The sequence below is a fragment of the Neofelis nebulosa genome, chromosome 12, assembly GCF_028018385.1.
Source record: "Neofelis nebulosa isolate mNeoNeb1 chromosome 12, mNeoNeb1.pri, whole genome shotgun sequence".
In the NCBI taxonomy this organism is placed as follows: domain Eukaryota; kingdom Metazoa; phylum Chordata; class Mammalia; order Carnivora; family Felidae; genus Neofelis; species Neofelis nebulosa.
The window spans coordinates 51,538,553-51,565,282 of record NC_080793.1 but is presented as its reverse complement, the minus strand read 5'-3'; the positions used below and the strand labels follow the sequence as shown (position 1 = coordinate 51,565,282).

Here is a 26,730-nt window from a genome sequence, read left to right as displayed (position 1 = left end):
CTAGCCAAAATAATTTATAAATTCCCAGCTCCAGGGTTGTATCGGGTGAGGTTGTGAGAGTCCTAGAGTTTCATAATATACATTTTCCTCATGGGGAAGATGGAAAAGTTGGACTTGATGTTGCTAAAACACATTTGTTTTTATTCTCATTCTTTGCCTCTTTTGGCTACTGAGCAAATGTAAGATCATTTGCAAACCTTATGGCATGTGTGTATGTATAATAAAGTGCATGTCCTTCCTGCTAGCGGATCTCAAGCCAAGGGCAGCAATCCCTCTGCCCCACACCCCAGCATATTTCAGAGGGAGCAAATGCATCTCAGTGACAAATACAACTTAGAATAAATATGTGGAAATAAACATGTCTGTAAAAAAAATGCAGTTTCTTTCTTCTGGTAGCTATTTCATTTCCTTTTATGCTTTTCACCTTCACTTTATTATAGAAAGATTTTAATCAGGTTTCAGGGTTCACAACTTAGAGCAAATTTTAGACCAAAAGTTCTTCATGGCCTGAAATTATCCTGATAGCATTTCCTTCTGTTCTACGCCTTCTCTTTAACTTTGACCCACCCACCCTTCCTTCGCTCCTGTCTTCCCTCCCTCCTTCCTTCCTTCTTTTCTCTTCTCAAGAAATGTTTATGGAGTACTAACCATAAACGAGGCACTTCACTAGGCACTGGGGCTCAGGGATCAAAACATAGACTGCAGGGGAAAAAAGCAAATAAAAGAAACCAAAAATAGGTTTTTTAAAAGTGAAAACAGTCCTGGCCAGCTACAGGACTGTCCTGATCCTTTAAAATACTGACCACATTGTTGTCTCTCTGCCTCTTGTTCTAATGAGCTTCTTACCTTCAATGTTCCTCCACACCCATGCCCAGCTAGTAAAATTCATCACACACTCAGCAGTGGTCTTCAGCCTCATTTTGATATACTTATAAGTCATTTCTCTTCACACCACTTTGAATTACCTTTACACAGACTGGCATGTGTTATGGTTTCTTGTATGGCACTGTATCCCCAATACTATCATCTATGAGCACAGGTTTTATCTTTCTTGTTTTATATTTTACTGCCATGCACATAGTAGGTGTTCAGTTCAGTGTTGGATGAATTCGCTGAATAGAATATTAAGGCCAGGAACCTACTGTAGGACTGTTTCTTGAGTAACCCTTTCTCCCATCACATTCTTGGGATACTTATGGCCCATATGGGACATTCTACCTAAGATATTGCCCTCTTAAGTACTTTCTTCTCACCAGCTTGTCCCTTTGTCCAGTTCCTTTTGTATTTAGTATCCAGACCATGCCCATTAGTAGTTGACTATGCATTATACTGTTGTGTGTTTTATGTGGATGGATGTAGATTGTTTTCCAACTAAATTATAACTTTGAAAGGATCAAAAAAGGCCATCATTTTTCTATCTTTCACAGTTCCTTGCATAGTACTGGTTCAGACTGGATGCTCAATAAATGTGTTAAGTGACTATAAATCTGAAAGCATTATACAAAAGCTTGCTAACCAGAAATCCTGCACGGGGGCTCATTTTCACTGTGAGACTGCTTATTGTACATTTTCCTCATTAGATTTTCTGAACAGTATGCTTGGAGCAGTTTCTGGCTTCATTAGAAGTTGGGCATGATCATTATGGTTTATATTGTCATTGTTCTTGCTTTTTTCTTTGTTGATTGCATGAGCATACTCCTCATTTTCATAACCTCAGCCCATATTTGTGAGAACTCAATGCTTTGTTGTAACATGTCAGTCTTTGAAGAACAGACAGAGATATGTAAAATCATACTTGTTTGGGGAAAAAAATTGGCAGTGATTTTTCTGGTTGTAATTTAGAACATACCAAACACTCATAATAGCAAATAAACCGATTTGACACTCACAAGACAAACTCCCAAATTCAGTCTATAATATCCTCATGTGGGTCTACATTTTAATTTAACAGCTCTGTAGCTGCTTAGCCGCTGCTAGAGAATCTGTAACAGAGAAGACTTCCTTAGTTCCCTATGGTAGAGAGAAGATCAAACAACCAGAGGGCATGTCTTCTCAGAACGTTTTCCCCAAACCTACATCATTTCCATTCACAGTGAATTTGTTCTCTACATGAAGTTTTAGTAACCCTCTCTGTATACATAAACCAGGGTCTCCAAGCTGGCACAGCATTCAGAATGTTTTTATAATGAGAGATTAGTATAGAGAAGAAGTGTTGAATTATAAAACTAAGGTTACAAAAATATGTTACCTATGCCAAAGAAACACTTTTAAGCCAAGGCGTCGATTTATGGCACTGTTTTAAAATTTGGGCCTCCACTACCCCCTAGTCTGTTTAAAATTGCTTTGAAAATTCAGGTTTTAGGCCAACTGTTCTTTTGGCTCCTTTGGCCGCATTAGAGCCTCTGGCAGATTGAGAAGAACTAGTGTGACACCAGGGCTTTGTCTGTTCCCAGCCAGCTCACCTACTGATGGATGATGCTTGGCAGCATGCCTCCTTGTTGTTTGTTGTATTATTACGACAGAAAGCATTTTCAAAAGCTACATTTATCAAGTTGTCATAATAGTTTGGCTTGTATATCTATCTACTCAGAAAAAAAAATAAATCTCTCTCTTAGCACTAATCTGTTGGAGCCACATGATGCATCATGTGCAGAAGAGGCACTGCAAAACGAAAAGGCCATTCTGCATGAGATTCAGGGACCCTTCAACTAAATGATTAAAGGCAGAGGTATTTTTTTATGTATGCATTTGAAAGTCCCAGAGCACCAAAGACCTGTCCCCGCCTTGTTTCAAGGGTACTTTTCCATGGGTGGTTGTGTTTGTTGCAGATGCCTTATTCCTAGAATTTTGGAGGGAAAACACTGAAATTTGCCACAAAGAAGGTCAAAGACACTCTTAATGTTTAAGATGGATTTTTCATTGGCAGGTATCACCAGATTAAACATCACTTGTTGTGGAGAACCTTATAAGCAAGATAGGTGGTTGTCTGGGAGCTCAAGACTGTTTGAAGCTGGGATTCAGAATCTTTATCCAGAGAAAACATATACTCAGAAAATGTTTGTTTAAAATACTTCAAACCTATTAATGTTAATAAAGCATTCACTAGGTATGCATACTAGAACATCTTCAATTATTCCGAAATATAGTATATAATGAATATACAATATAAACATGGTTATCTGTAGATATGTTTTTATTGAGATATATCGACATAGAACATCATACAGATTAAAGGTATACAATATCTTGATTTGTTGTTTTTTCCTCATTTTTCCCACCCCTTCCCTTTGTTAATCATCAGCTCATTCTCTATATTTATAGGTCCGATTCTACTTTTTGTTTGTTCATTCCATTGTTTAGCTTTTTAGATTCCACATATAAGTGAAATCATATGGTATTTGCCCTTCTCAGTCTGACTTATTTTTCATAACATAATACCTTCTAGGTCCATCCACGTTCCAGATGGCAAGATCTCATCCTTTGTTATAACTGTGTAATATTCTATCGTGTGTGTGTGTGTGTGTGTGTGTGTGTGTGTGTGTGTGTGTGTGTATCACATCTTCTTTATCCATTCACCTATCATTGGACACTTAGGCTGCTTCTGTATCTTGGTTATTATCAATAATGCTGCAATAAACATAGGAAGACATGTCTTTTTGATAGTGTTTTCATTTTCTTTGGGTAAATACCTAGTAGTGGAATTACTGGATCATTTAGTAGTTCTATTTTTTAGTATTTTGAGGAAACTTCCTACTGTTTTTTACAGTGGCTGTAACAATTTACATTTCCCACTAACAGTGTACAAGCGTCCTTTTTTCTCCACATTCTCACCAATACTTGTTATTTTTTGTCTTTTTTATTTTAGTTATTATGATGGTTGTGAGGTGATATCTCACCGTGGTTTTGATTTGCATTTCCCTGAAAATCTTTTCATGTGGGGCGCCTGGGTGGCTCAGTCGGTTAAGCGGCCGACTTCAGCTCAGGTCACGATCTCGCGGTCCATGAGTTCGAGCCCCGCGTCGGGCTCTGGGCTGATGGCTCAGAGCCTGGAGCCTACTTCCGATTCTGTGTCTCCCTCTCTCTCTGCCCCTCCCCCGTTCATGCTCTGTCTCTCTCTGTCTCAAAAATAAATAAAACGTTAAAAAAATTTTTTAAAAAAGAGAAAATCTTTTCATGTATCTCTTCTGTTGGCCATTTATATGTCTTCTTTGGAAAATGTCTATTCAGGTCCTCTGCCCATGTTTTACTCAGATTTTTGGAGGGTTTTCTTTCTTTCTTTCTTTCTTTTTTTTTTCTTTTTTTTTCTTTTTTTTTTTTTTTTTGCTTTCTTGCTTTCTTGCTTTCGGTGTTTAGTTGTATAAATTCATCATATATTTTTGATATTAACTCTTTATCAGATATATCATAAAAATTTTAAGGAATAAAACAAATTGATTGATTTGATGCATCTATACATTGCAATATGATACCACTTTCTGTTAGTTTACACCTCTAACATGTGCCCTAGTTATCATTTCTTTTCTGTGGTGGGAACAATTAAAATCTCTCTTAGAAACTTTGAAGTTTACGATACAGTGTTTTTGTCTATAATTGCTATACTGTGTATTAGATTTCCAGGACTTATTTATCGACTAATTACAAGTTTGTACACTTAAATAACATCTCCCCAATTCCTCCACCTCCAAGTCTCTGATAACTACCATTCTACTTTGTTTTTATGTAGATATTTTTTAAAGTTTATTTATTTATTTTGAGAGAGAGAGAGAGAGAGAGAGATGGGAGAGGAGGCAGAGAGAGAGGGAAAGAGAGAATCCCAAACAAGCTCCATGCTGTCAATGCAAAGCCCAATGAGGGGTCTCAAACTCACAAACCGTGAGATCATGACCTGAGCTGAAATCAAGAGTCCAACACTTAACCGACTGAGCCACCAGGCACCCCTGTAGATATTTTTTGAAGAAGGTGCTGAACTGACTCCTCTTGCTGGGACCAAGCACCTACAAATAAAGTTTCCACATCAACAAGGCTCATTTTTATTGTCATGAAAAACACTCTAAATAAGAATTAAATAATAATTATATAAACATGGAATAAAATGCATAGAATTATAGAATTGCTTTTTTTTACTGCTTATTTATTTTTGAGACAGAGAGAGAGAGAGCATGAACAGGGGAGGGTCAGAGAAAGAGGGAGACACAGAATCTGAAACAGGCTCCAGGCTCTGAGCTGTCAGCACAGAACCCGACGCAAGGCTCAAACCCACGGACTGTGAGATCATGACCTGAGCCAAAGTCAGACGCTTAACCGACTGAGCCACCCAGGCGCCCCTAGAATTGCTTTTTTAAGCAAAAGAGTGTAACAGAGCTAAAGGAAAGACAACGTGGAACTTAGGAAGCCCACTATGGTGGCCAGTCCTCTAATTTTCTCCCCCATGCCAGGCAAGATCCCCACCAACCACCGATGATGCACAGACTCCAGTTCTAGATGGTAGGTTTTTAGCATCCATTTTGACCCATGGATGAGGACAGTGAGCATCTGAGGACAGCAGGGTCCAGAGGTTCACGTAACTTCCTTTTTAATGGCAAGTTGATTGGTATCAAGTGTTATTTCCTGAAAGAACCTCTTACACTAATGTGTCTGTGGAAAATGAAAAGCAGTCCAACAGTGCATTTATACTTGGTCCTCTTAAGTGTTCTCAGAATTTGTTATTCCTCTTGAGGTCTTTGTAAAAAGTCCCTGAAATGTAGAAGTGCTTTCACTGGCTTCTTGGGGACATCCTTCCACAAGATAGCTCCAGTGAATACTGAAATGCTCAAATTGAAGGAAGAGAGGAAAACCGTGCACCAATAGTACATGACGTTGTGTTTTCAGCTGTAAATCTGCTTGTCTTGTCTAATCTATACTCACTTTAGGATCCAAAATCTAAAGGACCCAGAGTCTTTCTGTCAGCTTGAATTGTTGATATGGTTTATACCTGTTCTCTTGTGAAGAGCTCATGGTTTCCTTTTGAATAATTAAAAAAAAGAGAGAGACATAAGGAGATGAATGCTCATATTTTAAAATTCTTTGCCCATGAGTCCGTATTTGAAAGACAAGAGGTATTCCAAGAAATACAGTAACCTGTTTTTACTGAACATCACTCTGCTTTTTCAAAATCAAAGGCAAAGCTTCCTGAGTGGTTGTCCTTAAGAACTATGGAGTCTTAAATACACAGTTACCACATTTTCCTAAAACTTGTTCACTAAAACCAAGAATGAGTCTCGTTATGTCTCCAGAAGAATCTGTTTGCCTAGGGAGGAAAATGAGGAGAACCTTGAGGTAAAAATTGATGTTTTGCCCAATTTTTTAATTCTTAATGAGAGATAAGTTGAATATGCCTCCCTCTTTTAAGGACTTAAATTATATAAGTGGGAGGGTGGGGAAGTGGGGAACCAACAAATTGCTAACGCCTGGAAAGAGAACTTTTAATTTTCCATGGTAATTCATTTCTTCTATGGTTGTTAAATTATGGCAATTGAAACTAAGATATTATCAGGGTTTTAAGAACTGGAAGAGTTTGGATGGCTTGTTATGTGTTAATGAGAAACCAAAAAAGTGTGCCTTAAGCTTACACTAATCTCATTATAAGTGAGTTAAAATCTGAATAATTCACAAATACTAGCTTGTGATTGAGGTGATTACCATTTTTTACAGAAGGAATTAAGTCAAAATTAATAAATGACTAGCTAGGAGTGAAGTGCTTAAATGAATAAATAAGGAATTGTGTGTACAAATTCAGTTTGGAATATATTTGAATATTTATATTTTGTTCCTTCATATTTGAACCAGTTCTGAGTCCTTAATTGGGACCGTCCTTAGCTCACTAAACACAGTCCTGAAAACATTCTATTGTTTGCAATGAGAAAATGCATTTACTTAAAAATCTCTGTTATCAGTGGCCTATAACTTGCTTTGGAACCCATTTTGGATTGAAATTTCTGTTTGTTTTCATTCCCAGGGGTGAATTTTATTTTGTTTAAATGTGAAAGAAACCATTTGGCTGTTTTATACCAATGAACTGTTAAGAAAGGAAGAAAATATTCTTTACTGCATGATGCTCAAATGAGGCTTTTGTGCCCAGATAAATGCTTCGGATGAAGAAATTCATACTTGGCACAAATTAAATCCTTATGGTGGAATAGTCACTTCATTAACTTAAATAAAATTTATATGCAGGTATAATAAGTTTGAACTTTTAAAAAGCGTAAGTTTCTCTGCATTGAAGTTCTTTCATGTTACATTTTATAGAGGAGTGTGGTTTTCTTGGAGATGTTCCCGATATACGATGTGTGTCTAGGTATCCTTTACTTACTAGAAGTGAATTTACCAGAACTGAAGAGTAGCTCATAAATTGATATGGTAACAATAAGGTGCATTTAATCCCCAGACCAACACTATGCTTGGTTTCTCACATTTAATCTAGTATTAATATTTTACACATCTTAAGCATATCTTGTTCCTTTTTTTTTTTTAATTGTCTTAGACAAATCTGAGTTCCAATCCCTGGCTCTTTCTTTCCTGTGGATATTTCATTAAGCCTCCTAATCTCTATTAGCCTCAATCTTCTCATCTATTGAATGGGAGTAATAAAACCTTTCAAAGTTGTTGGAAGCTTATTGATAATGTACACAGAATATGTAACCCTGGACCAAATACCTATAGAAGGCACTCAGTATATCATGGAGGCTAGAATTACATTTGTTACCCACAATCTGATAATGACTTTCAATAATGAGGACATTTCCAAAATCCAGTATTACCACTTTAATGTCATATTTCAGTTGATTAAATGAAATAAGCTTTCAGTAAATAAGTAATACTGTTTAGTAAAGGGAAGGCTTAATCCAGGGAAACAAATTATGTGTAAATCAATACAAGGTGTTTGACAATTATAGGATATTCTTTGGAAATTGCAGCAAATGTTTCTGTGTTGTTTTATTTTTGCTAAATAAGGATTTAAATCAATGTTTGATATTATGTGCTCACATCTATCTTTCAAGGATGCTTTTAAAATGTGTGTTCATAATTAAAAATATATGGGGAAAGGCTCATTTACGTTATTGAAGCAGGTATTTTTCTGCCTTTGTTTTGTTTTGGTTTGGTTTGGTTTTTAGCAAATGATATCTCTATAATAATCCTTTGGCATTTGAATAGAGCTTTTGTAAATTATCTCAGTTAGTGATCACAACTTTGTGCCCAACCATTCCAATATACATTTGACAGATGAGAAGGGTAAGACCCTGAGAAGGTAACAGGCTTATGCAAGGAGAAAAACAAGTTTACGACCTACATCTTCAAACTCCTAATTTAGTATTGTTTTCATTATTCCTTCAGGGAGATAAGGTTGGGAAAAGAAAATAAAAAGAGGTGAAAAACATAGAACTTTAAGGTCTTAATGATAAACACCAGAGTTCACTTTTTTAAAGCGAGAAGTCATCATTGTATCTTCTTGTTTTTAAAACATTCAGTGGTTCCTCTTTGTCTATTGCCAAGTTCAAAATTAGAAGGTATTTGTCTCATCTGTGATTCCCCACATAAATCCCAAGCTCCAGCAAAACAAAACCATATCTTTTTATACCTCTATGCCTTTCCTGTGGTTCCCTTTATATATATATCCTTAACCCTCTTTCAAGATCTATTATGTTTTTATTTCTGTTACACAATTAATTTACCAAATGTTTATATAATGTGCCAGGCACTGTTAGAAGTGCTCCACAAATATTAAGTCAGTTAATCCCCATGATAATTCCAGGAAATGAGTAATATTATCCCATTTTACAGATGATAAAACTGAGATATTTAAACTGCAGAAGAGAGTCAAGATTCCAGAATGAGGATTCTGGTTTCAAAGTGGGTACTCTGAACCATTACACCATGTCACATATGTACTTAGAATTTCACAACTGAAAAAGTTACCACATTCAACCGAGACCAAGGTCTAAATGGCATGCCACCAAAGGCTTCTGGGTTGTAGAATTCATTACCTTGTAAATGTACCATCAACTGGAACCTACTTATTATCTTTTTAGACTCAGAAATATGGTATTTTTCAGTAATCATAGCAAGAACAGATCCTTCTCTTGGAGGTGGACAATGACTTGGCCCATGAGATTAATATTTCAAACTAGAATGCTAGTTTATTTATTAACTTACAATGAAAAATAGAACTATCACATGGACCAAAACACCCACGTCAGCATGACAAGCACACTCTGCCTCTCAGCAGTCCTAAGAAACCAGATCACTCTTGGCAAGTTGCTTGGTCAACATGGCATCCTAAGGAGGGGTATCCCTGGGATGAACAGAACATTCATTGGCATCAGCTAAGTTATCATGATGCATTAGTATTGTGATTGCAACAGCCTTGCCAATGGGACCTGGAGGACATGAAACTCATTGGTCTTTTGCCTGGGACACTGCTTGGCTGGGCACCGACAACCACATATCTCCGTGATTCTCTTCTTTTCTAGGATTATAATGCCTGGCCAACCCTTCCTTTCCTTTCCCACGTTCTATTGTTAATGTGTGTTAATATTCTCAATCTGGTCACAGTCAAGTCTTCAGGCCTGGGACCTTTCTAATTCTTTAAGACAGGCTTAGTGCAATTGTATTTTCAGATGCTATTTTCTTTTTGATTACATCTTCAAGACCTAACACAAATACTATCTAGCTTTTCCTACACTGAATTGTAACTACATGAGTGGTTTTATTAATACCAAAGACAAAGTTATAGCCATTCTTTTTTGTATTCCCAGAAGTAAACACATTGTGCAGCACATAACAGGAGCTCAGTGGTTGTTTCCTGAATAAACAAGTAAATGAGGAGGTAGAAAATCATCATGGTGAGGAGTGTAAGCTCTGAGACTGCATGGTCTGATTTCAAATCTCAGCTCTACGACTTAACACTTGTGTGGTTTTGGCAAGTTACTCAACGTCCCTGAGCTTCCATTTTTCATCTTTAAAAAGAGTATAATTGTACCCTGCCTCCCAGGGTTCCTGAAAAGATTAAATTAATACATATACCAAACTTAGAAATGTACCTGGAATTTCAAACTATTAGTTATTAGTATAATAATTCTCTTAGCATTTTGTATTGTATTTTTACTCGTTTTGTAAAAAGTATGACTTATGTTGCAAAGGGCAGAGTACCGCTTGTCCCTGTTTTAAGTGTCACCATTGAATATTTAATTAAAAATTGTTTTTGTCACAGAAATTCAGTAAAATGGAAACTCCCATGTATTGCTAATGGGAATAAGGAATGGTACAACTTTTATGGAATGCAATTTAGCAACATTTATCAAAAGTCTTATAAAAGTTCATTCCCTTTACTCCAGTAATTCCCCTTCTAGAAATTTATCTGTCCTACAGCCACGGTCAGAAACTTGGATAAAACTTTTATATAGACATAGTTTATCACACCATCATTTATCAACCCCCTCATTGGAAATTACTTAAATGGCAAGTCATGAAAGAATGGTTATACAAATTACTTTATCTCATTTAACGGAATATTATGTAGCTCTCAAAACTGTATCTTTAAATTATTTCATAGTGTGGGAAAATGCTTCCCAAAAAGCTAAAGTGGGAAAAGAAAACCCAAACCACAAAATGGTATAGGTGACGTAATTTCTTCCACACTGAGAAGAAATCAGTAAGTCAAAATAACAGTGATTATCTTTAGATAAGGCAACTATGGGGGATTTCGTTTTTGTAAACTTTCTTTTCCAAAACCTCTCCAATGAGCGTGTATTTTAGAAGTAAAAATAATTCTTTAAGAACTATAAGTTTTAATGTCCTTAGATGTGTAATTTTAAGACATGTTGAATATTGTCTCATTTTTACCATGTCCCAGATCTAAGTTTTTTCAGTGAAATATCTCTTCAGTCTAATACCAGAAATAATTAAGAAGACAGGATTCATTTTTCAGAAAATCTTGTATTAATATTTATTTGGTTAATAAGCACAAAGTATAAGTACTTATCTTGAAAAATTTTTGAAGGAAAATGAATGCTTAGTGTCAGCTCTCATGGAGAAATCAGTTTATATATACAACTTCTTGAGAACTGCTTTGTTTAGTATTGATAGTAATTTCTATAAGAACATTGTTATTCAGAAAAAAAGAAAGAGACTCGTACACTAGTATTAAGAGAAAATTGTTCTTGTGACAAAATAGTTTCAATTTTGAGCCTGTCACAGGTAGTAATGAGTTTTTTTCTTTTTTCTTTTTTTTCTCTTTTTTCTTCTTTTTTTTTCTTTTCTTTTCTTTTTTTTTTTTTCTGTGTGTGTGTGTGACCTAGGAGCTGTGAGGGAAGAAATATCCGATATAGAACATGCAGTAATGTGGTAAGTACTGAGGTTCTGTTTCTGCGGTTATGATCATGTATCATTTTAAGAACTGAATAATGCCAACCAGTTTTATGTATTATGAACAAGCAATCAATTAGTATTTCAAAGAGTTATTTTTCTCACACTATACTGATGATGCAGCCTTTTAAAATACATACTTTTAATTCTCCTCAATATAAACTTTGAATCGTCTGGCCAGATTGTAACGAACTAGGCTGTTTCAAAACAGGGATTCTGTATTTCTTTTCTGCTTTCTGACGTTTCACATCTAAGTGTCTTGAGAACCAATAAGAGGAATGATAAAAGGGAAACCATTGGGGTCCTCATGAAATAAGTATTAGTTAAATGCAGATTTGACAGAGTCATTCATTCATTCATTCATACAACAAAAACTGCTCAATGCCATCCTTCTATGAAGTACTACACTACTACAAGGAAAAATAACATGTGGTCACTGTCTTAAAACATCTGTGATAAAGGACAAGATGCAGAGAGAGAAGATAGTTGTGCACATAACCACACTCTAGCACAAAGCATGACAAATGCTACAAGAAAGGGATAAAGTTCTTTGTGGGTTAAAAATGGAGAGACATTTGAAGGGTCTTCAAGGAAAAAGTGATTTGAGATAGGGCTTAGAGAACTAGGAGGGCTGTGACTGGTCCACATGAGTATGAGGAGGTAATAGTCCAAGCAGAGGGGACACAATGGGCAACTTTGGATGCAGAAATGTTTAAGGTATGTTCCACATACGAATTTGGATAGGATTGTGGCTAGCATTATTGAAGAAAAGAATTGAAAGGTATTTTGAGGGACGCCTGGGTGGCTCAGTTGGTTGAGCGTCCACCTTCAGCTCAGGTCATGATCTCGTGGTCTGTGAGTTCGAGTCCTGCATCAGGCTCTGTGCTGACAGCTCAGAGCCCAGAGCCTGCTTCGGATTCTGTGTCTCCCTCTCTCTCTCTTCCCCTCCCCCACTCATTCTCTGTCTCTCTCTATCAAAAATAAATAAACATTAAAAATTTTTTAAAAAAAGATATTTTGAGGTTACACCTTGAACAAATTTAAATGTTAGGGTTCCAAGCTTATATTAGTTCAGTGAATAACAGGGGATCACTAGAGGCTTTGGAGCAAGAGTATGATATTGTAGTTTCTTTCACTTCAGAGAGATTAATTCTGTAGTGATATGAGAGATGCTCTGGAACAGGAAATGGATGGGGAACAAGAAGCAATCAGAGCTTAAATAGATGCAAGAGAGATCAAAATTAAGGTCACTTTGTAAGACCTAACAAGCAATTTAAATTAGAATGATAAGTTGGAGTGAGAATAAAGGAAACACAGAGGTGTGTGTATATTTAGAGTTCTTAAACTGGCCTATCCTCTGTTAGAGTAGCTCTTTCCTTACTAGCTACATGACTAGCTTTCCTTATTCTAATCTCAGCTCAAATGCCACCTCCTCAGAGTATTTTCCTTGACCAACTTATCTGATATGCTTGTCCCACTGCCCAATCCCAACTCTCACAGCAGTCAATCTTGCTTCCTTTATAGCACTTTGACTTTCTTTGTAGCACTAATCTCTACCAAAATTTATCTTCTTCGATTACTTGTTTTTTTTTTCTGTTTTCCCACTCTAGAATGTGGACTCCATGAGGATAGGAGCCTCATTCATCTTGTTCCCTCCTTTATCCCTAGTGCCTGGAACTATTGAATCACACATATGAAGCACATGATGGAAATTTGCTTAATATGTAATGGATACCCAGGCTTCTGAAAAAATGGTGGATACCATTATCAAAATTAGGAATGTTGGGAGAAGGCTTGGGAGAGGGAAATGACAAATTTGATTTAGGGACACTATTGAGTTTGACATGCAGGCTGAACTTGTAGGTGGTATATTCAACTGTGCAATGAGGATTTGATCTCAGGAAAGAGATCAAAGCACAAGCCATAGAAACAGAAATAAGATGCATAAAATTTGCAGATTTGGAAGCAGTTCCTTAGGTAGAATCATAAGAGGAGAGAAGCCTGAACTTTGGCGAATGTCTATATTCAGATAGAAAGAGAACTAGAGTGCCAGGTAAACCACAACAGGCACAGTGAGAGAAGTAGCAGAAGAAATAAAAATTCCTAAAGGTGTTCAGTAGGATAAATGTTGCCAACAGGTTGAAGACTGAAAAAACCCTGCTGAGGAACAGTTTCTATAGTGTACTAGGAACAAACAAAATCAAAATCACAGGGGGTAAAAAAAAGAGTATCAATGAGAAAATGGAGTTGATGGGTATAAGCTATTCTTATTAAGTGTTCACAGAGGTATCTCATCATTTATGGAGTCACATAAAGGTAGGTGGGTAGTTGGTTTGTTTTCAGTGAGTAAACCTTGAGAGATAAGTTGATCTAAAAGGAGAGATTGAGGGGCGCCTGGGTGGCTCAGTGGTTAAGCATCTGACTTCAGCTTAGGTCATGATCTCGTGGTTTGTGGGTTCGAGCCCCGCGTTGGGCTCTGTGCTAACAGCTCAGAGCCTGGAACCTGCTTCAGGTTCTGTGTCTCCTTCCCACTCATGCTCTGTCTCTCTCTCTCTCTCTCTCTCTCTCTCTCTCAAAAATAAATAGTCATTAAAAAAATAAGTAAATAATAAAAGGAGAGATTGATTGTATGAGAAGGTAAGGGGATACTTGATGCCCCAGGTCCCAAAGGAGGCAGTGGGTGACAAGAAGAGGAATCTTGGTGAAGGCAAAGGACATATGCTTCACTCTGAGAATATAGAAGCAAATTGAGAGAGGAAGTTTGAGGGTATAGAAAGATGTTGAAGAAGAGAAAAGGTGAGACTGCTCCAGATGCACAGGCTCAAACTTCCCTTAGAGTTTTCTCTGACACCTGCTGACAGTGAAAAAGGTGAGTTGAACTTGAAGAAGTGAGCATGAAGGCCTACAACAGCCCCTAGGTAAATCAAGTGGAAGCCAGCAAAGCAAAATAAGGAATTGTTCGGGGGCAAGGAAGGGGCTCAGCTGAGGCCAAAAAGCTTGATGTGACAGAGAACAAGGTCAGAAGGATTTAGGACTTAGTCCAGTGGTATGGCGATGCATTGGGGCAGGAACAGAAAAAACTCACATTGGAGGTGACTCATGGCCAGAGTACTCATGAGATGGGTTGCGAGAGACCAAGATGAATGAAAAGTATATGTATTTTTAACACCCGACCAGGGAGAGTGCAGGGAACTAGAAGGCGTGATAATTGGGAGTAAGAGTAACTGTTAAGGGGAAAATTTTGCCTACTTCATTTCTCTTTCCACTGAGGACACTAGGTGCCACATAGTTCAATTGCTAATTGGTTAAAAGAATCAAATAGCTACAGTTGTTCAATTTTTAAAAACGGTATTGGCAGAGTTTGTTTTATAAATGGTATAAAAAATGTTTAATGGAAATATACTTTAGCTCATTGATTTTCTTTATCCCTTTTATTATCGTGATATCTTATACATCAGGGCTATTTTTTAAATACCATAATGTTATTTAAGAATCTCCATAATGTCCATTCTGTTGCTTTATGGCTTTTAAAATCGTGGAAAGGATCCAAACTCTCCTAAGTAGATGAATGCCTAAAGCATCATGAGCAGATGTCTGCCTACCCTGTCCTTCAAGCTCTTCAGAAACAGCCCACAATCTCCCTGCTATCATTATGAGCACTTTCATGGACAGATGTAGGCTAAGACTCTGACCTAATATTATTTAAAACCCATAGTGTTACCAAAGCCAACTCTTTATAGCTTGTAGAATCAAACTGACATTGAATTTCTATATGAGACTCTAAACTCTTCAAACCTTTGAAGCTTTTTTTTTCTGACTTTTGGTCATGACAGAAGCAACATTGCCAAAAAAACAAACAAAAAGTCTCATAAGAATCTTTTCATAATCCCATCCCAATTCCTCAAACTAAGAAGTTCAGGACAATTCAGTTAAATATTCCCCTTTTAAATACCTGTTTGGAAAAACTCTAGGGTCCCTTGTTCGGTAAGCCTCCAGGTCAACCCTTAACACCCGGCAGCTTCCTGGGGCTCTTCTGAACCACTTCTCCAAAGATTCACCCTCTTTTTCTATTTTTTGTAGGTGCTACATAGTTCTCTGGGTTCTTATTCTCCAAGGCTGAGGAGGAGAAAATGTCTCCTCAGTTTTCTTAGCTTTCTGCATTGTCTGAAAAATGAGTTCACATACTTTTCAGATGTTCTTGTTAATCACTCTGTAGATAGGGTGTATCAATAAAGAAAGTACCCATGATGTTCGCCTAGTTCTTTTAGTCACACGACCGTCTGTTACTATTTCTAGCTGGTTCAAGCAAACTATTTTCATTTCTAAGGATGTAGTGCATCCAACCTTTCCCATTTCACAGTCCAAGGGGGCAAGGCCCTCTCTCTCTCTCTGGAATAAAAGACGAAGGATACTACTGGGGAAAACAATAGGTGTGAACCCAAGTGGGTCATTTAGGTTTCACATCTTCCCAGGGGGGGCCCTAATTTGCTGACTCAAATTAGCCCTCACATCTGAGCCCCTTGATCTTAACTAGGCATTTTAAACGGACTTTCAAAGTTAGACTAATATCGTGTTACTTATAAACTGTTTCTTTGTCACCATCCTTAATCTTAACAAGAGTTGACATTTAGGAGACAGTGACTACAATTAGCAATATAATAGGCCAAGGTGCCTGTGGTAGCTGGTGGTGCCCTTAAGTTCTTTTCTTTCTTTTTCTTTTTTTTTAAATTCAAGTTACTTAACATATGGTGTAGTATTGGTTTCAGGAATAAAATTTAGTGATTCATCATTTAGTAGAACACCCAGTGCTCATCCCAACAAGTGCCCTCCTTAATGCCCATCACCCATGTAGATTCTCTATCCCCCACCCACCTCCCCTCCAGAAATCCTGTTTGTTTTCTGTATTTAAGAGTCTCTTATGGTTTGCCTCCCTCTCTGTTTTTATCTTATTTTTCTCACACTTGACTGTTGTTTAAAAAAACAAAAGTCCCTAAGACTAAAGTCGGGAGGCCACATTTCCATATCTCTTCTAGAACCCTCCCAGGGATGAGTGGGCAGAGATTTCTGTGCTAAGAGGTCACAGAAGGGCCATGTCTGATTTTCTCAACAGTGTGCACCCAGTGCCTAGCATGAAGTGTCCAACAACATGCTTCTGAAACCGTGTGCCAGGGAACACAGCAAACTGACAGGGCTGCCTTGGGATTTTTCAAACATTCAAAGGCACCCTAGCAATACTTGATACCTGCTGGGCCCTATGCAAACTAGTAGATCATGCTGTCTTCCTTTCTATGACATCTTGTCTTTGCAAAATTGGAGACTAAGCCCCAAACCCAGTCCTCCTGAAGCTTTGATAAAAAAGCAAGTACCGAGAGAAAATCAATGTGGGACAGGAGATGAGGGTGGCATTGTCCAATCAGATTTCATACTTAAGAAGTTTTCCAACATTTAACGAGTGCAAACTTACCATTAGTAAGTAAACCTGGTTGTTTATGAATAAAATAAAATCTAATTTTTCTTTCAAGTATGCGTATTGTTCTTTTCAAATAGCTGTTGTGAGGGTGCAAATACCTATTGAGTTGTTTGGACCTAACTGCTTAATCAATGGAAGTATTAGGTATTCCTTTCGGCCTAGGGGTGCCATAAAAAAAGTTTTGAGATATTAAAGGGGCTATGGGCAGATGAAGTTTAGCAACCGCTATCACGTGGTGGACATTCAACACTTAATGATGAATGAATGAATGACATCCTAAGTAAGGTGACATTTGAGCAGAACCTTTCAAGATGATAGGAATTTTTCCAGACTATGGTAAGAGACAGTGTTAGAAAAAATGGGAATGGAATTTATTCAGCAATTTCTGCTGTGACCTGCTGTGTACCAGGCACTTTTTCTAGGCACTGGGGTATCATAGCTACAGAGAAAGATAAGCCCCTGTTCCCATGAAGCTTATTCTCTAGTGAGAGAAAGCAGATGATAAACAAATAAAGAAAGAGAAGTGTGAGAGTTTCAATTAGTGAATGATTCTGAAGGAAATAAAGCAGGATAATGGCATAAAGAATGATGTTGGGGAAGTCGCTACATATGGGGTGATCAAGAAATTCTCTCTGAGGTGACATGGGGGCTTTAGTCGTATGTTTGAAGGGAGAGGCATGAACTAGCCCAGCTTTGAGGCCCTGGTAGGTCATTTTATGAAGTATGGTATGCAGTATGGTGCAGGGAAGGAGGTACTTATCTGTTCTGAGGAGTCTGAACTTACTCCTAAATGTTATTCTGTAAGGGGCACTCCTAACCTCTCAGTAAGGGTGACAGGCATTGTTTGCAAAAGGACCAGAAGGCTGACAGATGGGTTGCTCTAATCACCCCCTTCTGTGCATTTCTCTTCTCCCAGACCCAGAGCCAGTCTCAGACTGACGTATATGAAAGGCAGCGGAGGGTTTTCTTAACCTCAAGAACAAGTTTCTTAACTGAAAAAGAAGTTCTGAGGGAAAGAATGTTGGTTTCTTCTTAATAAATGTTCAGAATCCTCCCCCTACTACAGGGGGCTTCCGGAGGGCACGCTGGGTATCCAGAGTGGCTCTGCCCGAGGCTGACTAGACTCTATAGCACTGGACCTAAGAAATGTGCTTCCTGCTGGATTCAATCCCGATTCCTTCCTTAATGACCCATCCAGCTGAAAAGCAGGAATTTTCCTTGTGCTGTATCTTCCTTGAGAGAGAGAGAGAGCACTCTCATCTTAAACTCTGATAACACATGTCTCTTCCAAGTAACTTTATTAGGATTTCATCCGTAAGTTAATGTAACAAAATGGGGGCCAGCTTCTCCTATCCTTACCTGTTAGCCTTGTAATGACAGTCTCTGAGAGGCCATCAGGATGTGTGGCTAGGAGGAGGGGTGAGTGATTTAAAGGACACACTTCATTTTTCAATCCCATGGACACAAGGACTCAAAATAGTAACATAGAGCAGAAAGAACATAGGCTTCTCAGAGTCCTGGCACTGCAGCTTAGTAGTTAGGTGCTTTTGAGCAAAGTTCGGTAATCGCTGTTTTCTTACCTGCTAAAATACCCTTCTTATACGTATCCAAAGAATGTTTGTTAATGCAATGTTTATGGTAGTTTAAAACTGGAAACAAGTGGAGGGGGGCTGGTTAAATAAACTGTGATGTGTCCACACCACAGAGCACTAAACAGTTATGTAAAAGAGTAAGTCGGATCTGTAAGCACAAACCTGTAAAGTTTTTCCAAGACATTTTGAGTGTGAAAGAAACAAGTGTAGAGTAGTATCTTTAATATGATCTCAGTCAATTTTTAAAAACCCCCAAACTGAGAGCGCCTGGGTGGCTCAATCAGTTCGGTGTCCGACTTTGGCTCAGGTCATGATCTCAAGCCCCGCATCAGGATGTCTGCTCTCTCAGCACAGAGCCTGCTTTGGATCCTCTGTCTCCCTCTCTCTCTGCACCTTCTCCACTTGTGCTCTCAATGTCTTTCAAAAATTAATAAATATTTTAAAACAAATAAGTAAAGGATTCTAATTAACAATTGTCTCTTAAAAAAATAAATAAAAAATAAAAATAAAATAAAGTAATTAAAAAAACCAGACTGAGGTATGTCTGGGGTGTGGTATATCGCTGATCACAATTATTATGTAATGCAGAGAGAGACTTTGAGTAACTTAAGAAGGGCTTTCCTTTTTTATTCTGTATACTTCTGTGGTAAGTTAGATGTGTTACAGGATGTATATTCTTCTATAACTGGCATCAATTTAAAAATATAAAAAAGAAAATGAGGTTGGGGTAAAATATTTCGAAAATCATTGAATATATATTTTATTGTCGAAACACTGAAAAAAATACCTCACAGAGTTTTTCTGAGGATTACATGGGGAAATATCTAAAAAGCAGTCAGCATGGTACCCAACTCAGTAATGTTGGCTCTGCCCTGCTTTAGTTCCTTTCCTCAATTCCCCCTTTCTGTGGCGAAGTACTCTTTCCAAGAGAATACACTATTTATAAAAGTAAAAATTAGATCACTTTAAATTCCTGAAGTTCGGCCTTACTGTGTGACATCATAAGGAACTTTTCTTGATTATTTTTCCAAGTAAACAGATTCCAGGTATTCTAGAACAAGAATCTTAGCCCTCATCTCTGGCAGAACTGCAGATTTACAATTCTTCTTCCTTTGGATGACATATAGGAAAACAGACTTTCTATGTAATGCCCGTAGGCTGGACAGTTAGGTCTCTGGCAGCAGTGAAGCTTGGCTGTTCTTTGAACAAACAAATGTTTAGTTGGAATTGCTATATGTTCTCAGGAACATAACCCGGGGGACCAATCAATATACCCCCTAACGAGTCTAACTTACTGCAAAGATAGAATGAATGTAGAATGGCGACTTAACTACTTGTAGGGCTGTGTGTGTGTGTGTGTGTCCCTTTCACCATTGAGAAACACTGTTGCTGGAACAAAAGGATGTTCATTAGGGATCACATTTCCAGGAGCATCTTGATTTTCTTGACTCGGACCACAGTCCTTTCTATTTATGCAGAAATTAGTAACAAAGGAAAATAATTTTTAGGGGGCAAGAAGTGATAAGTGACTTTTATTGTTTCTCTGAGGACAGAGTCCCTGTCCAAACTCTGTCAGCACCAATGCTGACTAAACTTTGACCATCCAGCAGATGAATTAATCTCTAAGTGCAAGTATACAGCATGTCATGTGGATAACTGGAGGTTGATTTTGGTTCAAAACACATCATTTCCCTTTCAATAGTTAAACACTGAGCATTTAGGATAAATGGCTGAAAATATCTGCAGCAATTACTCTGGGAAAAAAAACCCTCATATTTTATGACTAACTGTTTTATCATTTGTGGCATAAAGAAATAAACATTTTTTTAATGATTCACAGATTCCTTCATTTGGTGGATCTGTCTGGTGGATATAGATCTCTCTGCAGTGCTTGCTGCCAGGCAGCTAGCCAATTTTTTTTTTTTTTTTGATTTTTCCTCCCCAGTGGGTTGGGCCCTTCTGCTTTTCTTCTCCCCTAGGCCTTCTTTTGACTGCTGCACACATTTCTTTTCTTTTTAATGCTTTTTCTGACATGCCTGTATTGGACCCCTCTGAAGTCTCTCTACTTTTCCTTTCTCCTTAATGTGTCCTCTTGATGTGTTTCTTATCCTCTGCCTCAACTTTTTCCTCTCTGGGAGGAGCGTCATATGAACACGACCCCAGGGAGAGAGACATGGGCTGGCCGGCTCTGCTGTTGCTCACTGGGTGGTTGGACAAGCTCTTCAGACTTCTCACAGCCTCAGTGTCTTCAATCATGACGTAGAGTCACCACGTTCGCTTCACAGTACTCCTTTACAAGGATCAGAATCAGTAATGTAGGTACATGGAAGATGCTCAATGAATTTTACTTCCTTCTGCCACCTGATATGACAAAGATAAGTAAGTTATGGTCTTCCAAAAGAACTCCATTCCCCAAGTAAGGATGATTTTGCCCTTGTCCCTAACTCAACATAATATGGAGAACTCCAAACTGTTGAGTAAAATATAAAAGCTAATATATTGTTACAACTAATTTCTGCTTATTGGCATCCTTCTGGTATATTTAAAAGCCATAGGTGATTTGCCCCCGAAGTTGGTCAGAGTTAGTTTATTCTAAGCCAGCATCATCCCATGGAGACTGTCAGAGGAAGCATTGACAATACTTGTAAGTGGCCTTTGAGTGATATGAGCTCGCCTCCCTAAAGTCACACGTTCTAGTTCACACATGTGATGCTTTCTGATAAGAAATAAGTGTGCCTCACACAACAGCTATGTTCTTTTCCTGTGGATTGATAGCTAAGTGTCAAGCGACTGCTTTCTTACGGCTGTTAGCATGAACTTGGTCAACCCAGAATTTGTTTACTTCGTTATCATCATATCATTTGCCATATTGAAACTCTCTGAGGAAAAAGTTCAGCTAGACCTTTTGCAGGTGTGTGTTTTGTTATTAATGCTACAGTATTGGCTTGATAGAGTTTTGAAGGGAAGATAAACCCTTCATTGATTCGCCTGATAAAGGGTATTAAAGAGTTATCTATCATTTCCTAGAGTGTTGGGATTTATCAGACTAGAAAAGTGGTATGAGTCCCTCTCCCAGCTAGCTCTATGACAACGGGTAATGGTATATATGTGCTGCAATCTTTGTCAAAAATGACTAGTACACTGATCATATACCTCAAAGGGATCCTGACAAAGCAATAGATTTAGAGAAGATTTGAATTAAAAGAAACTAGTTTGTTTGGGGTATCTGCCAGGTGCCAGGCCTAGTGCTAGTGACTAATTCAGTTCTCACAATCACCTTGAGAAGTATTACCCTGATTTTACAAATAAAGAAATCTGGATATTGAAAGAGATAAAATACTTTATTTAGTGGTGCTGCTAGGTTTGTATGATGCCAAAACCCATGCCCATCTCAGCATGACTGACTCAAGAGGGTGCATCAATGACCTAGACTAACTCATGTAGCAAATAACAAAACTAAGACACAAAGAGACTAAGGCATAAGGAATTTTACAACATATGCGATATGGTTTAGGAAAAGAGATGTTCAAATAAGTTTACTGTAGCAATTTTAATTCTTCAAGGCTACAAGTATATGAACTGCTGAGAATTTTAAGTGTGCGAATCAAATACAGCAGAAAAGGCAAATCCAAGTATCCTTGCTGAAAATATCCCAAATTGCCTCTCCTTTGAGCTTCTCCTCCTGTCCAGAGAATATAAATTTCCTGAGTCAATAGTTCTCAAACCTACTCTCTCAAGTCCTAGTTTCTGAATTACACAAAATGTATGCTGGCCTCTGGTGACCCAGATAGAAGCTTGAAGCAGAGATTTCACAGTGACTTTGAAAGAAATTACTACTGTAGTTCTTCCCTTGGCACAGTGCCTTGTGGAATGAAACGAAACAAGCCACCATGCATAGGTTGCTAACATGCAAATACTTGTCTATGCTCAGCCGCTCTCCGTGAGACTAGAAACGATAAGCAGCATCAGATCTTCCAATTACCACCAAGATGTGTTGAAACTCAGGCAACAGAAATTCTTATGCTTTTTCCTCTGAGGGATCACTCACAGACCTTTGTGCTGAGCTTTCTGAGCTAAGGCCATTATTTAATTAGTTAATCCACTTTCATACTGTATTGTACTTCCGGGAATCTTTTCTTCATATGTTTTTCTTTGATTTTGAACATTCTCTTCCTTTTCAGAGGAAATTGTCAAATTTAAAGAGGGTGTCTTGAACGTTTGGCTATATTTTTTCTTTACAATCTTATGATGAGCAAAGCTATGCATGGCTCTTAGAGCATATTTAGTTTAGGCTTCAAATTCTGTTCAGAATCTTGAGTGGAATATGGTCATCACAGAAGGAAGGGTAAGGAGGCATTATGTGGTATTTTTGTGCCTTTGAATCTTCACCAAGCAAATGTGCTTCAGAGATCATTCAACACCAATATCCTATAATGTACTGGTCTCCTCTTCCCAAGCAATATATTCATTATGAAGACTCCTCCCCTTCCCAAACAGAAGATTTTAAATGATATAGCACTACATTTCAAAAAGTGTAATTTATTACTTTTTAATGTTTCTTTTTCTTCCTTTAAAATACTGCTGGGAATTATTTACTTTGAATTGTTATAGATCCTAGAAGCAACTTGGACAAACCTCTCAATCCCTATAGGATGGGAGTTTGGAAAACAATTTTTAGACAACTGTCTATGGGGCCACCTTGACCTCGTTGCTGGGTGATGAAGGCTGAGCAGTCAAGTTGCTATGACTATCACCCCTGTGGCATCCAGAACAGCTCTTCCTTTACCTGTTTTATTGATTAGCATCCTGCATAAGATTCTTTTGAGGGAAAAGAGTTCTGCAACAAAATAAGAGTATGAAAACCCCTGCTTTATAATATCCCTCCTAAGAGGTCTTCTAGTTTCTGTCTGATTATTTCTAGGGAAGAAAATTATCCATCTGACATAAATTTGTGTACAAGGCTAATTGCCAGGAGAGTGTCTCATAAACTGATGTATACTTTAATTCAACAGATAGTTATTGACTGTGCAAGGCATTGTGCTGGGAACAAATGACAACAAAAAGATTTGTATAAGACAGTACTCCCAAATGTTTTGAAATTGGAGGCAAGAAGAAAAGACAAAAATACAGATAGCTACAATCTCATGCAGAGTAAGAGAAGTTGTGAAGGAAAAGTGTAAGGAGATTGCTAAGAGAATTTCTGATCAATCTGTTCTTCCCTGTTTCCAAACAAGCAGCAATGTTGGGCAAATTATAAAATGTTGAAACCAATGACACAGCCAAGTTCAATAGCAAGATTAAAACATCCATGCACCAAAAATGGAGCATATATGCAAGATGGTGACCAGTGCTGATGGCCACAGGCTTTTGGGCTCCATAACTAGAAGTAAGCAAAGATTAGCCCCAGCTCAATTCCTGTGGGATAACCAGAGCTAAATTTACTTGTACAGGAGAAAGAGCACTTCTTCCAGGTAGAGAACTTCATGTCAGAAGCCTGGATGGGGCTCTTTGTGTGGATGGAAGCTGATGTTTGGTTTGGTTTTAATGATGGTTTGCCTGGGATGAGTGCTTTATCTGAAACATGAGTCTAGAGGGGCTGGTGGAGATCACGGACTGAACCTACTAAATGACACTTGGGCTTGGTGAATAGATTTGCAATTTCCTTGTTATGGATTCAAACCGAAAATTCCAGGGGCACTGGGGGGGGCACCGTCATTTAAGTGTCTGGCTCTTGATTTCGGCTCAGGTCATGATCTCATGGTTCATGAGTTTGAGCCCCACATTGGGCTCCATGCTGACAGTGCAGATTCTGCTTGGGATTCTCTCTCTCCCTCTTTCTCTGCCCCTCCCCTGCTCATGTGCTCTCTAAATAAATAAATAAATAAATAAATAAATAAGTAAATAAAACTTAAAAAAATGTTTTTAAACACAAAAACAAAATTCCAGCATAGCAGTCTGATTCTGAACTGGGGGCTGGGTGAACCACGTGGAGATAATCACAAAACTATTAGAGCAGATGAGGACAAAGAGACACGAAGGAAAAGCAAAATCTTTCCATTAAAAATAAGTCTATTTGGGGCTCCTGGGTGGCTCAGTCAGTTAAGTGTCCAACTTCAACTCAGGTCATGATCTCGTGGTTTGTGAGTTCGAGCCCCATGCCGGGCTCTGTGCTGACAGCTCAGAGCCTGGAGCCTGCTTCAGATTCTGTGTCTCCCTCTCTCTCTGCCCCTCCCTTCTCTTTCTTTCTCTCTCAAAAATAAATAAACATTCAAAAAATTAAAAACAAGTCTACAAATAATAACCTCAAAACATTATAGAACTATACCAAAAAAAGTCAACAAAATTAATATTCACTCCAGATAAAATTTGGCAAATGAAACTGTTTGATAAAGACATTAAAATGGATACAAAAAATCCTCATTATTTGTGGATTCCAAAAATTATGAATTCACCATTTCTCTAGAAAGTATCCCTGGTCATTTGCAGATATGTGCAGAGTGGCAAAAAAACTTCAGTTGTCCAGCCAGCACATTCCCAGCTGAGGTGGTGCCTTCTTGTTTCAGCTCTCATACTATAAACAAGTGTCCTATTCACAACCTATGTAGTGCCAAGTTTTTCAGATTTTTGTGATTTTTAATGGTGATTTTTAAAACAGCCCTCAAACGTAGTGCTAAAATGCTGCCTGGTGTTTCTAAGCACAAGAAGGTTGTGATGTGCCTTATGGAGAAGATGCGTGTTACATAATCTTCATAGTCATGAATTATAATGCTCTTGGCTGTAGGTTCAATGCTAATGAATCAATAGATATTAAATGAGGTATCTTTAGACAGAAACACATATAAAACAAGATTATGTATTGGTTGGTGGGCCAAAGTATGACCAGAGACTCATTGGAACTGTGAGCAATGATGGATAGTATTTTCTCTTGCAGTGTTTATGGTGACTTGGCAGAAAATAATCACCATGAATGAAGGGAATTGGCATTTTTTTATGTTTATTTATTTATTTTGAGAAAGAGAGAGAGCACAAGGGAGGTGAGGACAGAGAGACAGAGAGAGAGAGAGAATCCTAGGCAGGCTCTACACTGTCAGCAAGGGACCTGATGTGGGGCTCGATCCCACAAACCATGAGATCATGACCTGAGCAGCAACCAAGAGCCCGATGCTTAACTGACTGAGCCACCCAGGTGCCCCGACTGTATGTGTTTAACAGAAACACACTGGGGGGCGCCTGGGTGGCTCAGTTGGTTAAGCGTCTGACTTCGGCTCAGGTCATGATCTCAAGGTTGGTGAGTTTGAGCCCCGCGTGGGACTGTGTGCTGACAGCTAGCTCAGAGCCTGGAGCCTGTCTTTGGATTTTGTGTCTCCCCCTGTCTTTGTCCCTCCCCTGCTCGTGCTGTCTCTCTCTCTCTCTCTCTCAAAAATAAATAAAATATAAAAAATAATTGTAAATAAAAGAAACACATTGGGAAAAAAATAACTGTTGAAAATAAACAGTAAATGAGAGGGGGAACCAGGCAAAAATGAAGTAATATATTGATGAATAAAGATAATAAACTATTAGAAGTTTACAATAAAAGAATATTGTAATTGAAATAAAAATCTCCTTAAATGAGATAAATTCCATACTGGACCCAAAGAGAGAGCTAGTGAATTTGAAGATCACAGTTAGAAATTTACAGGGCACTTGGGTGGCTCAGTTGGTTAAGCATCTGACTCTTGATTTCTGCTCAGGTCATGATCTCACAGTTTGTGAGATTGAGCCCCATGTTGGAGCCTGCTTAGGATTCTTTCTCCCTCTCTCTCTGCCCCCCCCCCCATTTGTTCTCTCTCTCTCTATCTCTCTCAAAATAAATAAATAAACTTTAAAAAAAAAAGAAATTTTCTGAAAATACAGCTCAGAATTCCATATACCTGATATGACAGAGCCCTTAAGAGATACAGAACAAATAAAATGCTCACTCTCTACATACATGTAATAGTATCTTCCAATAATGAGAATTGGGGAAATGACATTTAGAATATTCCAGAAAGGAAAAAGGACAAGCGTCCTCAGACTAGAATTGCAACATAAGTGCTGAAGAGAAAAAATAAAATACATATGCACACATGTCATGATCCAACATCAGAAGGATAATCTGACATTAAAGAAAAAGGGAAAATATGAAAAGCTATCAGAGAAAAACCAGATCACTCACAAAGGAATGAAACTTAGACTAATGGCAGAAACTTCTCCATCACATAGAGTCCAGAAGATAATGAGTTAATA

At 38.0% G+C, this 26,730-nt stretch overlaps 1 protein-coding gene across 3 annotated transcripts in view; it reads left to right on the top strand.

The window, feature by feature from the left end:
- The window catches only part of ADAMTSL1 (ADAMTS like 1), an 877,457-nt gene that overhangs the window by 542,722 nt on the left and 308,005 nt on the right, over positions 1 to 26,730 (top strand). For all 3 annotated transcript variants that reach the window (XM_058695258.1, XM_058695257.1, XM_058695259.1), the window contains one exon: positions 11,334 to 11,379. In XM_058695258.1, the coding sequence (XP_058551241.1) occupies positions 11,334 to 11,379 (46 nt within the window). The remainder of the gene's footprint in view (positions 1 to 11,333; positions 11,380 to 26,730) is intronic.